Source organism: Siniperca chuatsi, linkage group LG9 (assembly GCF_020085105.1).
Source record: "Siniperca chuatsi isolate FFG_IHB_CAS linkage group LG9, ASM2008510v1, whole genome shotgun sequence".
In the NCBI taxonomy this organism is placed as follows: Eukaryota; Metazoa; Chordata; class Actinopteri; order Centrarchiformes; family Sinipercidae; genus Siniperca; species Siniperca chuatsi.
In genome coordinates this window covers 30,563,591-30,582,048 of record NC_058050.1, presented here as the reverse complement: position 1 = coordinate 30,582,048, position 18,458 = coordinate 30,563,591, and the positions used below count along the sequence as shown (strand labels likewise).

At 40.2% G+C, this 18,458-nt stretch overlaps 1 protein-coding gene across 1 annotated transcript; it reads left to right on the top strand.

Annotated features, from left to right (window-relative positions):
• The first annotated feature begins 6,544 nt into the window (after window positions 1-6,544).
• On the top strand, window positions 6,545-13,954 carry ggctb (gamma-glutamylcyclotransferase b). The gene is made up of 4 exons (XM_044206547.1): window positions 6,545-6,796; window positions 6,886-7,031; window positions 7,153-7,285; window positions 13,225-13,954. Exons 1-4 carry the CDS (start codon window positions 6,686-6,688, stop codon window positions 13,384-13,386), a joined length of 552 nt encoding a protein of 183 aa, XP_044062482.1. The 5' UTR covers window positions 6,545-6,685; the 3' UTR covers window positions 13,387-13,954.
• Window positions 13,955-18,458: the final 4,504 nt, after the last annotated feature.

Here is an 18,458-nt window from a genome sequence, read left to right as displayed (position 1 = left end):
TCACATATGTGTTCTTGATCGCTGATGAAGATGAAGCAGAAGAGATCCCCCTACTTTTCCATGAAGATGGACAATAACAATAAATCTACTTTTCAGAGTAGTCTCTATCATAACTTTTTATTTGTTTAACGATGCCACTGTTATAACTGAGGAGAGAATCAGAGAGAGATTGGGCAGATGTTAGCTCTTAGAAGTCATATTTATTGAATAAGTATAGCCTACATAGAAAATACATGTAAAGGCACTGTCGTTTAAAAATCATACATAAAGAAATTGAACTACTGAAACAGTTCAAATATTCTCACAGCTACATACATAGGCTACACACAGAGAGGAAAAGCAGCAATTATGACTACAAGACATAAGGTTCAGTGACAGGCATAATTAGTCTCAGTTCCAAACATTTGTGTTATTATTTTAATAGGTTTTCTGTCGCTTCACAATAGTTATAACTTGTGGAATTCTTGGACTAAACATATCCCACTTCTCTGGCTGACAAACGTTGTCACCAAGTTGTAATGAGGCTTTCTTATAATCTTTATTTATATTTGTTTGAAATTATATATAGCCTATGTGGAAATGTGTGTGTATCTGGCATTGTATTCTATCCTTTGTTCTTTTTATATCTGCCTTGTAAAGCACTTTGTAATTGCTTATTTTGATGAGTGCTATGTAAATAACCTTAATTATTATTATCAATAGCACAATATATGTTTGTTAACAGATTAAACCTTCATTGCCCAACGTGAGACTAACAGCCTACAATCTAGAAAATCAGGATTTTCTATAAACGTCAATAAAGAGTCAATCAGCTCATTGATCAGGTGACAACCAGGCGTTTCCCATCAGGCCTTGGGTCTTGCAGTCATTGGTGCCTGGCTCTAACAACTGCGGCCGCCTCGATCTCGTTGCTCACGTGTGCATGACGTCAGAGCAAGTCGGGATCAAATTGGACACAAATCTAACCGGCATTATGCTGATCGATTCTATGCAAGCCTGGCTCATCTTGAATGAGCCTAGTGACTAATACTTTAATCCAAATTTAAGAAACTTGCAGGGTTGGATTTTTTAAAGATGTGCTTTTGATATTCCAAAAGTATCTGTTAGGTTACATTTAATACACAAATATACTACTGAAATATGATATAATATAGCCTACCCATAACCTTATGGCTCCACCTTGTGGAACAACAACAAAAAGTGAAATTCTTGTTATTGATCTGATAGATGACCATGACTTTTGAAGTTGATCAAATTCAGTGAAAAGTTTGGTATAAAATGCTTTTACAGGGAATTTAATTGAATGTGTACAGCAATACCACTTCCAGACTAAATGGGTTAAATGCTCATCAGTGAAAAGAAATGCTGTTTTTTTAATGATTTTACAAGAGCAACAAAAATTTCAATATTTAACAACAATGTAGAAATAATAAACAAGTACTCAACATATTAAAAAAGGTTTCAGTTTGAGGTTGCTGTTGTTTTTGCTTTCAAGAGCCTGATACTATTGAGCATCTTTCATTTGCAGTCACATCACAGTTTTGGCTGAATCTACAAAATTGGTTAAATCTCAAAATTAATCTACAATGTATATGTGTAGTTGTACTTAACCGTTAAAACTACATACATTACAAAGCAACAACAGCAGAGCTCTCTGGGTTGACCTCTCTGGTCGGTTCAGCGAATGGCGTTTTGTTGTATCTCCAAGGTAACGTTAAGTAATGTAGCCTGAGACGGATGTATGAGCAAGAGGGTCAAAGTTCAAGGCGCAATGTTATGAACATAGGTGCCTGAGCAATGGAGCATTAGGGGGAGCAAAGTTATGGTTTGGCTACCACACTTTTTGTCTTTTTAAAAATACACTTATCATCTTACAGTCCCCACAATCAGGTGACTATATTTAAGCTGCCTATATCAATGATCGTTTTACTATTTTCAGGAACTGACAAAAACCAGTAATAAAAAAATCACATTTTTGGACCACCCTTTGAGTTGGTACACACAGGAGTCTGACAGGAACCGCACTAAGCTGGTTAAAATCCTATTTGTCAGATCGATCTCAGTTTGTACATGTTAACGGTGAGTCCTCCGTGCACGCCAAAGTTAGTCACAGAGTTCCACAAGGTTCTGTGCTTGGTCCGATTCTGTTCACCTTATATATGCTTCCTCCAGGCAATATTATTAGGAAACACTCCATAAACTTTCATTGTTATGCGGATGATACCCAATTATATCTATCGATCAAGCCAGATGAAACTAACCAGTTAGCTAAACTTCAAGCTGCCTTAAGGACATAAAGACCTGGATGACCTGCAATTTTCTGATGTTAAACTCTGACAAAACTGAAGTTATTGTACTTGGCCCCAAACACCTCTGAAACACATTATCTCAAGATATAGTTGCTCTAGATGGCACTACCCTGGCCTCCAGCACCACCATAAGGAACCTCTGAGTTATCTTTGATCAGGATTTATCCTTTAACTTCCACATGAAACAAACTTCAAGGACTGCCTTCTTTCACCTACGCAAAATTGCAAAAATCAGGCACATCTTGTCTCAAAATGATGCCGAAAAACTAGTCCATGCCTTTCTTACTTCTAGGTTGGACTACTGCAATTCCTTATTATCAGGCTGCTGGAATAAGACTCTCCAGTTGATCCAGAATGCTGCGGCACGTGTACTGACTACTGAACTAGGAAAAGAGATCATATCTCTCCAATATTAGCTTCTCTGCACTGGCTCCCTGTAAAATCCAGAATAGAATTTAAAATCCTTCTTCTCACCTACAACACTCTTAGTGGTCAGGCACCATCGTATCTTAAAGAGCTCATAATACCATATTACCCAATTAGAACACTGCGCTGCCAGAATGTAGAGTTTCTTGTGGTTCCTAGAGTCTCAAAAAGTAGAATGGGAGCCAGAGCCTTCAGTTATCAAGCTCCTCTCCTGTGGAATCAGATGCCAGTACTGGGTTTGGTAGGCAGACACCATCTCCACATTTAAGAGTAGGCTTGAGACTTTCCTCTTTGATAAAGCTTATGATTAGGGCTGGCTTGGGTGAGCCCTGAACCATCCCTTAGTTATGCTGCTATAGGCCTAGACTGCTGGGAGACTTCCCATGATGCACCTCTTTCCTCTCTCCTTCTCTTGCTCTCTATCTGTATGCATTTTTATCCCATTACTGCATGTTGCTAACTCGACATCTTCTCTCTCACGTAGTTCTGTGCTTTCTCGTTTCTCTCCTCTCTCCTTCTGTCGCTTCCAGCAGGTATTTCTGCCTCCGGAGCTGCAGAGACTGGATCTGTGGTTGTGGGCCACCTGCTGCCCCTGTGTTCCTGCTCGACAACTGCTACTACAGTTGTTGTTATCGGCTCTGTTACTAATACTGTCATTATCATCCCTATAGCTGTCATTCATATTATTATTAATTTATTAATATTAAAACTACAATTACATTTCTACTGTTCTAAAAAAATATGGTTGTATTTGCATTGTGCCTCCCTCTCCCCCACCTCCCCTCCCCCAAAACCTCTCTCTCTCTCCAAACCTCTCTTCATCTCTCTCCCGCTCTCCCTCTCTCTCTCTCCAATCCTCTCTCTCTTCTCTGACCGCCCACCATTGAGTCTGGTTCTGTCCAAGGTTTCTGCCTCTTAAAGGAAGTTTTTTCTTGCCACTGTCACCAAATGCTTGCTCATGGTGGGATTTGTTAGGTTTCTGTAATTAATATTATAAACAGTACGGTCTAGACCTGCTCTATGGGAAAAGTGCAATGAGATAACTTCTGTTATGAATTGGGGCTTTATAAATAAAATTGAATTGAACTGAATTGAATTAGTAGGCTGCTCTGGCATTACAGAGTGCTTTCCAATATGTTTTAAGACTATCTATCTAAGACTAAACGAGATTCTTCCAGGTTGTTTGAGCGCCATTTCCTTTCAAGTTTTCACAATGTTTGCTTTAATTTGCGGGTTTGGGCGTTATAACATGGAGCTAACCCTCTTTGTTTTATTGTCGTCTTTTTTAGAGGGTCAATAGAATCGAGTGTCGTTCGCAGTCAGCCTGCATCACTATCAACTAGATGGTCAATTTGTGAGTGGCTGAAATTAGCATATTATATTATATTGTTATATTGAGACAAAGAATTTAATTAAATGCAGATGGACTCACTTCCTTAAATTTAACTACAGCACTATCAGATAGACATCTAGAGTAGGAGTTTTTGCCTAATGGCGTGTACTCCAATAATAGGAGTTCAAAGGTTATTAAATAATGGTTTGATAATGAAGGATTCTGTGGAAAGACTATTAAATGTTCAGTTTCTATGCCTTATACCAGAACAAGGTCGAGGGTGTGGTTAAAACACTGAGTGGGTTTATGTACACTCTGACAAACACCAATCAAATCTAATAATGAGATAAACGCCATAAGGCTATCATTTTCAACATCTACATGAATATTGAAATCACCTACAATAACTCCTTTATCTGTTTTAAGGACTAAAAAAGGACTCCCTCATTGTTACACAATGGATGACCACATGGTCAACCAAAGTGACCCGAAGCTCATCAGTGATTATGGCACTCCTTGGTCTTGCTCTTGCTCTTCCTCTTCCTTGTCTTCCTCTTTTACTCTCACTTCTCTTGCTATACCTTTCTGTATGCCAAAATCTCTATATTAAAATGTTTAATAACAACAGTTATTTGTCTGGAAGCAGTTAAAGCCCACTGCTCAGTGACACACAGGAGAGGTAAAAAGATCATGATAAGCTAGGCTGCCAGAGAGTTGTGGTTTTACACACAGCAGATTTGGTTTTATGTATGAGGTGGTACAATGTAAATTATGACACACATTGGCAGCATCACATACAGTCGCATAACTTGACTGTAGCATGTACCAGACACACAAGTAGTCAAGATACAGTAGCTGGAATGTGCTGATCTGTGGAGCAAATGTGATAAAATTGCTGCTTTTCTGGAAAGTAACGTGCTTCAAAAGCAGGGGAAAAAATCAGTGATGTGTCCTCAAGAGCTGGTTTGTGAACAGGCTTAAATAGAAAACAATGAGTGCGGCTGTTTTGACCTGCATCATAGTTGACCATTGTGCAGTGGAAACACACTGCTTTCTGCAAGACAAAGCATCAGCCATCACTGGAAACTGTCCTTACCGGAAATTTTCCACTGTCTTTAAAATGCCTTTACATATCATGTTTCTGCTAGATTTTTATTTGCATTTATCCATGGCATTTTTCGAAGGTGTTTTTCAAAACGGACATGCTCGTTGGTTGTTACTAGTTGATTGTGATAGGGGGGAAAAATCAAGCCATGATACAGCTATATGTTTGTTGTCCTCTGCATACTAATATGACAAAGTTAAAGCAGTGCCCTCAAAAAAGTGACTCATGGGTCACACAACAGCCATCTCTGTTATGTGGCTATATGGTTTTCATAGTTCCCTTATGACATTTGGTAACACTTTACACTTCATCAATAACCATGGTATTCACAGAGGTAAGCCTGGTAATATGTTGGTAATAACAATGCCTTGTTGTAATATTGGGATTCCAGGTGAGTTTTTAATTTCTCCATGCACTCTTAAGACAAGGTACATATATTGTGTGTTAGTAAGTTATGTAGCATTACTGTCATGTCTTTCTTTTGGCTAGAAATGTATTTCAATCTGCGCTTCACCTGGAAGAAAACATGAATGTTTTTAGTCCTATTTAGAACATGGGGTAGTGGTGCACTTCAGCCTCTTGTGGCCAAAATGAGTATTACAATAACAAACACTGATCCTGACAACAACAAAAAATTCACCTTCTTAAGTCATAAACACAGGAAACAATTTAGATCAGACTTGCTTGCCTTTCAGGGCTTCTGTAAATATCAGTGTAATATCTTCACAATTACAAGAAAACAACAGTCAACATTCTACCCTCTAATTTTGTGATTTCTTAGTTTTGGTACAATAACAATGAATCAGGGCTGGAAAAAGCAAAACGTTTGTGCCCAAATATTATGGTAATAGAATGAGCGCATGATCCTGTTGTTATCCTGTTGTTAACAAGTTATTGCTGAGATTTTCCGCCCTACTGAGATGTTCGTCCTATTGCACTTGAATTTTTGTCCTACTATTGCCTATTAAAGAAAATATACCTTAATATTGCCATGATTTTCTCATTGTTATCACCATGATATTAACCATGTTATTACCTCTGTAATTACCATGGCATAGCCCCAACATTACTCTGTAATTACACCCTTACACACAAACGCACATACTCATACACATGGGACTTTTAGTAAATAATCACATAAGTATGTACGTGCGTCATCTCCGCCATGACCCTTTACACCTCTCATACTATGTGTGTATTACGATCTATGCGTATGGCTCAGTGCTGTTGGCTCAACACATGAGGCAAACCATGTATTGTGAGTGTGAATAGAGCTCAGTGGCAGTGCAGGGGATTAGCATGAGAATGGTGTGTGAGTGCTGGAAGGCCAGTACTTGATTTCTGTCACTCTGCAACTCTTGCTCTCTCAACTCAGCCCTCACTCCTCCACTCAGCTGTGGCTCAGCTCGGCTCTTCACGTTTGTCATTGTTACCTTCCTCTGACTGCTCATAATCTTCCTCACCTCAACCCTCCTTGTTCTCATCTTCCTCCTGGCAGAAACCGGTGACAGCATGGAGAATAACCACACCTTCCTGTACTTTGCATATGGCAGCAACCTATTGAAAGAGCGGCTCCAGCTCAAAAACCCCTCTGCGACAGTACATTGTGTGGCCAGGCTCAAGGCACTGTCTGTTATTAGGAGCACCAACATTCTGTCCCATATTAACTGTACATATTAACTGTATAACTTTTTTATTTTTGTCTTTTTCAGGACTATAAATTGGTGTTTGGGAACCATAAAGGCCTTGCCAGTGACCGATGGCATGGAGGTGTGGCCACCATAGAGCACAGCCCAGGGGACGAGGTGTGGGGTGTGGTGTGGAGGATGAACATGTCTGATCTGGAGTCTCTAGACAGGTAAAGTTTTCCTTTATCAATTTCTTTAATGGCCTCTCCTGGAATTCCTTAAATGTTTTCCTGTGAAACTGACATCTACCCGTGTGTGTTTTTATATGCATGCGTGTGTGCACACTCTCAGTCAAGAGAATGTGACGTTAGGTGCGTACAGTCCTGTGGAGCTATCAGTAAAGACAAAAGGCCAGGAGCTCAACTGTCGTACCTACATAATGAACAGCTGTGTGTATGCCCCACCATCACCACAATACCTACAGGTAAGACTGCTTTCACTACATCCTTGCTTGTTGGCTCAGAGCACTTAAATATAATGCTGAAGGAGTGATTCCTTCCTGGCAGTTACAAAAGCCAAACCAATTCTTCAACCCAGAAAAAGTCAAGTTTTAAAGGATATGGCTTATGTTGTTCTACATTTTTTATTGTCAACAAATCCCATAAGAAGTCCCAAACCAACATTGTGCCCTGTCAGTGGCACTCAGCCCCAAGACCATTGGTTCCTACTGAAAATTTAAATCTGTAAAAGTCCTGCATTCACAATCCTACTAGTAAAAGTAAAAATGGAGAAGTATTTTATGCAAAATACACTTAATGTATCCAAAGTAAAAGTAGTGGTTGCGTAGTAAAATGTTCCCTATGAATCATATATTATTATATATGACAATATATTTTTAACAATGATGCATCAATGTGTAAGCAGCATTTTACTGTTGTAGCTGCTTGAGATGAAGAACTTATCTACTTTAGATACAGTTAGGTAGTTTAGTCCAGTGGTTTCCAATCTAGGGGTCTGGCCCCCTCCTAAATCTCATAATCTGAGGTCTTGTGAGATGATTAATGAGAAAGCAAAGAAGAAAAAACAAAGGTCTCTAATCTTTGCTTTTTTGTGAAATATTGGATAATTTTATTTCTTTAGGCCTAAAAGAGTTATTTCAAAGAAAACAACCTGAGTAGTTTAGAGGGGAAATATCTCTTTGGTGGAACTGCTAACTCATAGACATCTGACCCAAATGACCCAATCACACAATTGTCTTTTTGTCAGGGGACACAAGCCAAATGGTTGGGAACGACTAGTTTAATCTTTTCAATGCGTTGTATTTTACAAGCTTGTTATGTGTTTTTATGTAAAATCTTAATCTTTAAAGTAACTAGTAACTATATCTGTCAAATAAATGCAGTGGAGTAAAAAGTACAATATTTCCCTCTGAAATGTAGTTCAGTAGAATTATAAAGTAACATAAAATGGATATACTGAAGTAAAGTACAAGTTCTTGAGTAAATCTACTTTTCTCAAGAATTATTAGGATTAATCCGCATTTGGTGCTCTCGTGAGTATTTATGGCAGCAGGACAGTGTGTGTGGGATTGATCCAAAATAAATGTAAATAAAAAAAATTTAAAAAGTAAAAAATAAAGTAATGAAGGAACAAGTCACCCAGTGCAGCAGTGTGGCTCATTGATGTGTTTTTAATAGTTTCTGGACAACAATGGAGCTTTATGGCACAGAGGAAAAAGATATATCAGGCTTTGGATACACACATAATGCTTGTTATTAGTACACATTAATTATTGGTTTTGGTTTTTTCATGGAATTCGCTGACAAAAAGAAAAACATACACTACAAACATACACAAGCTTCAGGAGCAATCTGGGGTTCAGTGTCTTGTCCAAGGACATTTGGACATTTGGACAGGAAGAGGTGGGGATTGAATTGCTAACCCTGTGATCAGTGACAGGGTTGTATCTCACAGCTGAGATACAATCAGTCCTGCAATAAATCCTACCTTCATGAAGGTTCTAAAGTTCAGTTTTTGTTGAAACTGAGAGGTGTTGATTCAACTGTATGATAATTTTGGAGGCTGCACTTTGTGGTGCGGTTGAATTGTATTGCATAATATTGACAAGTGTTTCTATTGTTCCATTTAAATCAATGAGGAGAGGCTAAATAACAGGATCACCTCTCTGTATAGATCAAAGATAGAACCACAAACTACATTCTTCAAAATGATCATAAAGTTGAATCAACACATCTCTAAAACATTTTTAACAAACATTAAAACCTAGGAAGGATTTATTGCATGACAATTAGACTGTATTAGTTTTAGCTAGGTGTACCTAATAAATTGGCAACTGACTGTATATCGCCTGACTTATCCTTTAATAATTTCTATGATTAATAGAGTGGAGAAGTAAGTGGGTATATTGGGGAGGTTCCAGAAAGTCCTATTATTTTTTTGTATAGACAGTGTTTGTTGAATGGATGTTAGAGCATTTCCAACAGGATGGACATGAACCTCTGTTTGAATCATAAATATAAAATAGCAACAGTGTACAACTTTAGGAACAAGGACAACTTTCAGTCCCAGAAGGCACTGCAAGAAGCAACATCCAATCAGTTCTGTTGTTCGATTCAATTGCTGGTGGGTGGTAGAGACTGAGTATTATATAACTCACTGGATAAATTCTGCAGTTATTGTGGGTCAAGTTTAAATCAGTTCAGTAACTATGGAGCAGTGTTTGGTTTCTGATTATAAGGATTAAGCACTCTGATGCTAGGGTACTAATTTCACACTCTGACTGACTGTCACTGACTGACTGTAAACCACATATTCCCTGTGTGTGTCTCTGTTGTGTGACCCCTGTAAATCCTGTATTTTGTATAATTCTGTATAAATTCTGTATGTCTTACTTGTTTGTACTATGTTTGCACTGACTGTGGAAAAGGATTTCCTCCTTGAGGACAAATAAACTATCTATCATACTGTATGTAGCAGCATCAGGATTTATGATATCGGTATTTAAGTGTATTAATATTAGTGTATAACTTATATATATTAAATATCTGCTGATATTCTTTTTTTAACATCAACAAACAATTCTGATAAGGACTCCTTAAATTTGGTTATTAAATAATTGTAACCAAGCAACCTAGTTTCCTAAAAATGTATATACTGCTAAGCTGCAACAGCAACTACATTTTAAGAGAAACATAATGCTGCCCACATTATGTTTTTTTAATCAACAAAATTAGGAAAGATCTTTAACGAATATTTGCAAACTCTTCATAGACAACATATTTAATTTGTTTTCTAACAATATCTGTTCTTGGCAACTAAAGCATGATTAATATTGTTACGTTATGAAGCTCTTGGTTAAGGTTAGGGAGACATCGTTGTCTTGGGTAAATATGAAAATAGTTGACTGATTTCAAGCACAAAACAAGTCTTGTTGACTTTTTTCAATATTTAACCGAAATAACTTTAACGAAAGTGTTGTAGTAACCTAAACCTAGCCACATGCAAGATGCACAATGTGAACCCCGGTCTCTGGTGTCAAAGACCTATGCTTTTAAGACCTGCCATTAACCCCAATGATTTCTGTGCGGTTTCTGGTTTCCTAGGCTGGAAAAAAATGTTGGCAGTGAACAGAATCGAGCATTTACATTTCCTCCAAAATGTTTCTGGCAAAACCATTTAGTAGTATGTAAACGTAATGTTTAGGAAACACAGTACCAAAATATGTACTGAGCAGGACATTTTACATTTACATTTTACGGTTGAGAAATAATTTGTCATAAACATAAGGCTATATGTGTTTTGTGACAATTTATCGGCTGGGCTCTATACTGTAATATTTAGTGCTATTCAGCATTCCAAACGGAGGGAACAAAGTGAAACATTTTTAACTATTGACCATAACAAAACCCACACAAAGTAACCTTTTAAAATGCAAAGTTGCAGTGGATAGGAACAGCTCATATCTCCACTCTGGGCTTAAGTATAGGATAAGGATTTACTTATTGGCTGACTCAACATCAGTGTCATATTTTGAATTTGTAATAGTAGCATTATAACCAGTCACCCATGGATGGGATTGTAAATGACCTTTTTAATGGGCCTCTCTCACTCTCTGTGATGAGACATGGTTGTTTAATGTTGCTGTTTTGAATTAGGAAGACAACAGAATACAATCATGAATCAGGTCAGGGGCATCATCACCTATTCACTCCGACCCATTTCTCTCTGTGAAGCATCTGGAATAGGGATCAGTCTGCTCACACCCCACGTCACCTGATTATGAGATCAACCGGTCAAAACAGTCAGGACACACCCCCTCTGCTATGCTATGTTTTACAGATCTGACAGCTTGTGAGCTACAATACCAGATTGTTCTTTTGCACATGTGAGAGCTCCAAACATGCCTGAGAGAAAAGCAGTATGCAGAGAGGGACAGTATGGCTTTGTGGTCAGAGCTTTGTCTTCTATGGTGTGTACGCAGGAGTCCACTATATTGTTCCCTACCTGCACAGAGAAATCACAAATTTAGTGTGATCTTTGGATCCTGACATACTGCAGCTCACATGGCTGCTACATACAAAGCAATACAGTGTCAAGTATCCTGTCCCCCAATCCAGTGCTCCATAAACTGCTAACTTTAAGATCACACAACAATCTAAGTCACCTAATGTATGTGGACATATGGAAATGTGATGTGTGTAGATAAATCCATGTAGACACTGACACAGCTGGTCTAGACAATAACTGTAATGGTTTAAGACATATGAAGCAATGAAAGAGAATTTGGACAATGGACACTTTTCACTATTGTACAATGAACAGCTACTTAAAGGATCTCTGTTTTTTTTTTTTTTTTTTTTTATTACTGAACCTATTGCACTTATGTTTCAAAAAACATCTAAAAATCAATTTTTATTCTGAAGACCATGGGCCATATTGACAGAGGATCTTATCTTATCACTAGGAGTCGTATTAAATTGAACTAAAAGTTCCTAGCTTAGTTTCCTTTTAAGAGCTCTTCACAAAACTCCTGAGAGCAACTTTTAGTAAGGAACAAAAGTACTCCTAAGTTAAGAGAAGCAGTGGGATTGACTTCATTGCTTTTGATAATATGTTTCATGAGGCGTAACACACAGCTGGAATATACAAACCATGGAGGGAGTAGGATTCCACCAGTGATCCTTTTGTATTCACAAGTTGTAGTAATGATTTAAGATGATCAAATGTGTGATCCAACTGCTCTGTGTCATATGATGCGTAGCGGTATGTGGACCCAAATGCAGATGACCAGGAAGCGGTATGAAGTGAAGTAGCCGGATGGCTATCGTGTTTAATGGAGGTGATGTGGTTTACAGGCAAGTACAGGCAGACCGTTAGGCAGACAGGTAATGAACAGACAAAAGGCAGATAGGTTACCGGCTGGCAGTGGTGGAAGCAGGGAAGTGAGTCCAAGGTGGCAAACAGTTCACTAGGGAGCAGGCAAAATACAAAAATCCAGGATCCAGCCAAGGTCCGAGGGAGACAAAGAATCCAATACAAACAAATAAGAATGCTGGGGAACTGGGCACAGGAACCAGGTACAACCAAAAGGTCTCTCTCTCTCACTCACTCACTCACACACACACACACACGCACAACTCAATGCAGGACCAACACCATGTATAACAACGATGACCCAACACTGAACAAAGAAAGAGACCCAGACTAAATACCCTAGGGGAGGTGAGACAACGAGACACACAAGGGAAGGAGAATACTACAAAATAAAACAGGAAATGAAAAACCTTAAACTACCACATTCTTCACTGTTTGTGTAGCGCCTCGTAAGGCGCTATTCTAACCGCATTCCTTAATGACATTTCACCTTGATATTAATTATGTTTTCGGCTACACCCAATTTAACTGCTGTAATCGTGACATGATGTTTACAAGTGCAAACAGCTGCTAACGTCAAATTATATACAAGAATATTCTCTTCTCAGCACTAATTTTCTGTATTTCATGTTGTCATATAGTCCATTGGCCATTATGTAGTCTGCAAATATGTGTGTGTGTATATATGTATACATATGTTTATATATGTGTGTATATATACAGTATGTATATATGTATGTATGTGTATATACATATATATGTGTACATATATGTGTGTCAATGTCCACATTGACCAGCCTTTACTTTTTCAAATAATACTCCTTTGTTTAACAAACTGTTAAAAGGCCCAATATCATCCCCAGAGCTGACTCTTGATGTTTTGAATCTCAACACTTGACAGCTAAGTTTCAAAACATCAACGGTGAGCTGGAAAGAAAGTTCGGGATTTGTGGCTGTTATTGGTTAGAAGAAAATCAAGGACTTTAGTGTAAGGACAGTCAATATATTCAGCTTCATCAACCACTGCAGGTCATTATGATGGGAGCAGAGCAGAATGGCTTGCCAAAGGACTACCAGGAGAAGCTGAGAGCAATCAAGACCAACATGTATGAGGGTCCTCTACCCATGATGGCTGAACTGGAGCGAGCTAGAAGAGCCAAAGAGCGGGCCAACCACCGTTCTGAGGCCTGACAATCCAGCAGAATCTAGGTCCACTTAAGATAGGAAAGTGCTCGTAACACTGTATTCAACCTAATACTGTAGTTTAACAAGGTCACCTTAACAAGCTGCTTCATGCCTAACTTAGAATACAGCTTTGATGGGTCTGTGGTCTAACTTGAGTTGCCTGTACAGATGAAAATAACAGTTGCATTTTGACAGGTTAGAGGTGTGAGATCCACCAGAAATGTTGAGTGAATACAGTACACATCACCATGAGGAACAATAATACAGGCTGTTATTTTCTATTTGGCTTCACAATCATGTCTTTATGTTTTATGGCTGTGATATATTTCAGTGCTTCTTTCTTGCTCTTAACACCACTTTGAGTCATGTACAACTAAAATATTACTTAAGCGCCATACCAGTGTTTTTGAAAGTTTTTGCCCATTAACCACAGTTGGACACCCTCCACGCCCCATTGTGGCATGGTACTGCAGTTACAGTATAAGTACAGAATAATTTGTCACTTGTGCTCCCAGTGCCAATCTACAATAACATAACATTATGCCTGCTATCATTTTCTGCAGTTGTAACCTAAATAAAGCAAGTTAGTCACTGCAAGATTATTTTCATACCTTATAGAAATAAATGAAAGTCAATGGCTGCCTTGGAGGTAAAAAAAAATTACATTAAAAATCAGTGGCTATAATTTGTCATGAAGGAAACATGCAAGTCACAAATATGATCTATGAAATGTAGTCTTAGTCAATCATATTTTGTTGAGTTGTGGGAGGGATAATTTCCCGACATCTTCCAGGCATTCGCAAATACTTAGTGGCTAAATTGTCAGTGAGTGAGTGAGGAGAAAAAAAGACGACAATGACAGGTTTCTTGGATTCTCCAAGTGTTGGCACCCGCTGTCCAATGGCAATACCCTGCAATGCTCCGGTGTCCAATGGCAATACCTTGCATCGGTGGGGGGTGCAGGGGGTGGCGTCTGATGGCAATGCCCAAGCTGTTAAGTCGTTGCTATCACACACCCCTGTCCGATGGCAACACCCGGGGGCTGAGCCATCTGATGGACAGTGGACGCATAGTGTCGAAACGGCCTTTGACATATCCTGTCTGAAGACTGACGAAAGTATGCCCCAACTCCACCTTCTCACTTGCCTGGTCTTGACCATCCCTGTGTCCACAACCTCTGTAGAGAGAACATTTTCAGCACTGAAAAGGATAAAAACGTACACAAGAAACAACACTGGACAGGGTCGTCTTTCAGCCTTGGCTTTAATCTCAGTTGAAAAAGCAACTTCTCATGGAGCTGAAGCGCCCCCTAATGACTTTTAGCCTTTAAAATAGCTAGAGATAGTCGAAAACTTACCAACTTGGCACACGCGTCAGAAAGGGTGTGCTTCGTTTATTGGTATAGTCTAGGGCTTGGGTGAGGCAAAATGGCTCGATAGCGCCCCCTACAAAATTCATTTTCCCTTTTGCCCTGTTTTGGCACTGAACGCGATAGTATGAACTGGCCAGCCATGCACCCAGCGGGCCCAGTATCTGATGAACTGTTAGACCTGATTCTTACCTTTATGCATATCAAAGACTGTTGGAGAAAGGTACGTGTACTGCATACAGACAGGCTGCTCTTAATATTTTATTTATAATTTCTGCGGAGATGCAGCTGAATCCAGCTCCTGAGATGCTGCAATCCACTGTCCCTGTGCTGCAGCCATCTCCTGTTCCTGTGCTGCAGCAATCTGCTGTTTCTGAGCTGCTGCAGCCTCCTGATCCTCCTAAGCTGCAGCTGACGTCTGTTCCTATGGATCAGCAGCAGTATCCAGTGCCTGAATGCAGCAATCCACTGAGCTGCAGCTGCAGCAGTCTCCAGCTCCCGCTGAGCCATGGCTGTCTCCTGTTCCTGAGCTGCTGCAATCACCAGTTCCTGAGCTCCAGCAGCCTCCTGATCCTGCTGAGCTGCGGTAGTCATCTCCTGATCCTGCAGAGCCACGGCTGTCTCCTGTTCCTGAGCTGCTGCAATCACCAGTTCATGAGCTGCAGCAGCCTCCTGATCCTGCTGAGCTGCAGCAGTCACCAGCTGCTGTTGTCTTCTGTTCTGGAACTGCAGCAGCTTCCTTTTTTCAAGCTGCAGCAACCCGCTGAGCTTCCAGTTCCTGCTGAGGTGCAGCAATCTTCTGTACTGGAACTGCAGCAATCCGCTGGGCCTGAGCCACAGCAGTCTCCTGTTCCTGAGTTGCAGCAGTCACCAGTTGTTGAGCTGCAACAGTCATCACTTCCTATTCAGCATCAGCCTCCTGGTTTCCTGGCATCCCTGGCTCCACTGGCTCCCAGCTCTACACGCCATTCGTTGGTCCCGGCGCCCAGTTCTGCATCCCAGTCGCTGGCCTCCTGCTCAGATCTCCAGCTGCTGGTCTCTGGTCCTGCACTCCAGCCGCTAGACCCTGATCCTGATTTCAAGCCATTTTGCCGGCCTACAGAGCGGCCCCTTCTACGTTGCCAGCCACCAGCTCGATCTCCTGAAGAGGTTTGCCTTTGCCGCCGGCCTCCTGAGAGGTCCCGCCTTCACTGCCAGCCCTCTGAGGGCGTACATCTTCGCCGTCTTCCGTCTTGACCGCAAGCCTCCAGAGGGATTGTGCTTTTGCCGCCGACCTCCTGTCCGACCTCTAGAGGGGTTCCATCTTCACTGCCAGCCTCCAGAGTGATTTTGTCTCCACTGCCAGTCGTTCCGCTTTAGTTGCCAGCCTCCAGCCTGAACTGCTGAGCAGTTCCATCTAGGAGGTTAGCCTCTTGGTTGCCTTCCTGAGTTGGTCTGCATGTCTGGTCATCTTCCTGAGTGGCTCCATCTACATCGCCAACATCCAGGCCATTGTCCAGACCTGCTGATCGCCCCCCAGACCTGCTCTGCCCATCTGTCCAGCCATCAGGCCATCTGCCTGAGGCCTTCTGCTCCTGTCCAGTCCTAAGGTTGTCTACCTGGGCTCTCCAGCTCCACTCCTGTCCAGCCCTCAGGCCTAGCCATTTTCCCCAGTGTTTGTTTCTGCTTGGGGCCTATACTATGAAGCAAGTTCAACATACCCCGGATCTCTTTTCATTATCTGGCTTCACTAACCCTAACAACCGGAGTCAGGCTAAGCGGTCACAAGACATTGGTTATCAACTCGTCAACCCAGGGTTTCCCAATCTAGCCACGAGCACATACACATAAAAGGGGCAGTGTGTGAGGCATATGAATTGCAAACATGGACAAGTCTACTGGCAGCAGAGCGGCATATTTTACAAATGAAGAGCAAACTATAGTATTAGAGAAATACAAAGATGTTAAACACATAATCCAGCTGAAAGCAACATAGTTGCAGTTGCCAAATGCAGGAAGGAGAGCAGGCAAAAAAATCGTAGACTGTGTGAATGTTTAAATTAATTAATAGGCTTATAATATCACTGCCCCATCATTAGGGCATGGCATTTGACTATAATTATAATAATATATAATATAATAATATTATTATAATGATAATAATAATAGTTTATTTGTACAGCACTTATCAAAACCAGAGTGCTTTACACATAAAACACAACAATAAAATACACTTAATAATAAAACTTAAACATAATGGATGATTAAAAACCATAAATAAAACACCAAGGATAAAATGTAAAGACAATGGATGAATTAAAACTTAAAATACAGCAGTGCAAGACTCAACAGCAGCGTCAAGAATAAAGTATAATGTAACTCAATACTTAAGAATTAAAATAAACCTAAAAAGTGTAAGAAAAAATATAGGAAGGTAGGATGATTTGTGTATCCCATTAAATTAATGTGTTGCTTAGATGTATTCTTATGGTGTGTATGTTCATTTTAGCCTTATTGCCCTGCTCTTGCCCTCCTAGGAGACCCTCTCACGATCTGCGCACGAAGCTTTTGTTTTTTAATTCGTATTTATTCCATGAACTAAACTCCACAGGATCTTCTGTGAATGGTGATGCCATTTTCCAAGAAAACTGATTGGTCAGTAGCCAATATAGGCAGTGCTTTTATACGCGTTGATCTGTTATCTCCAACATAACCTGCTCCGGAGCAGGTTAGGTGTTCAACATAAGTTACCATGGCGATCCACTTCGGTAAGAAGTGAAACACCAGGACTGAAAAACCAGGATTAAACCTTATTCAGCATTCTGTCAAGGGGTGATCTTTTTTAGTTTAATATGAGACATGGATTGAAACACATTGTTTGAGCATATGGTGGTTAAGTGTAGCTGACAGCAGAACATCTTAGAGCAAGAGATTCCTCCAGAAAATTATGGAGGTGGGCAAGTCCCCTTGAACTTTGGTGGTAATGGTGGCAGCCATAAAGCGGACTGTGTGGGGCTTGGCAGAGGGTTGTTGCAACCACATTACTCAGTTTATCAAAAGTGCTTGAAGGGTTACTCCCCAGCACAGATGACCAGCTGTCCCACTATATGAAAAGTGCAATGAGATAACTTGTGAATTGGTGCTATATAAATAAAATTGAATTGAATACGATAGAGAACAACTTTTGCACATCAGCTCGTTGGTTGACAACATTTTTTCATCACGACCAATGAACAATCGGGAATATCCATGACTGGGATTACCTGTTGCTGTACCTGGAAAGTGGAGGAATGAATGAATGAATGAATGAAACAAGGGTCACGGGCCAGGGTCCTGGTCAGGCTGAGGAAATGTGAAACCGAGTATTCTTCTAGCTAATGTCCAGTCACTGGACAATAAGATGGATTAACTCAGGAGCAGAATGGCTTTTCAATGGGACACTAAGAACTGTAACATTATGGTTTTCACACCAGCCGTGTTACTGGACTTTGGTCTGATAAAGCACAGTTATTTAGCTTTGTCTCGCCTAGCCTCACCACGGGAGGCCCAACAATTGTGTTCCTTTCCCTCCTGAGCACCTATGACTGCCATCAGGAACCTAGGGTCCCACATGCGCCAGCTCAATCAGTTAATCAAATACATCTTGGTGTGATTCATCAAATATAAGTGAGTTAACTTCCATTGGTGTACTTCAAAGCTAATAGAAAATAATAACAATTCTTAACAATTC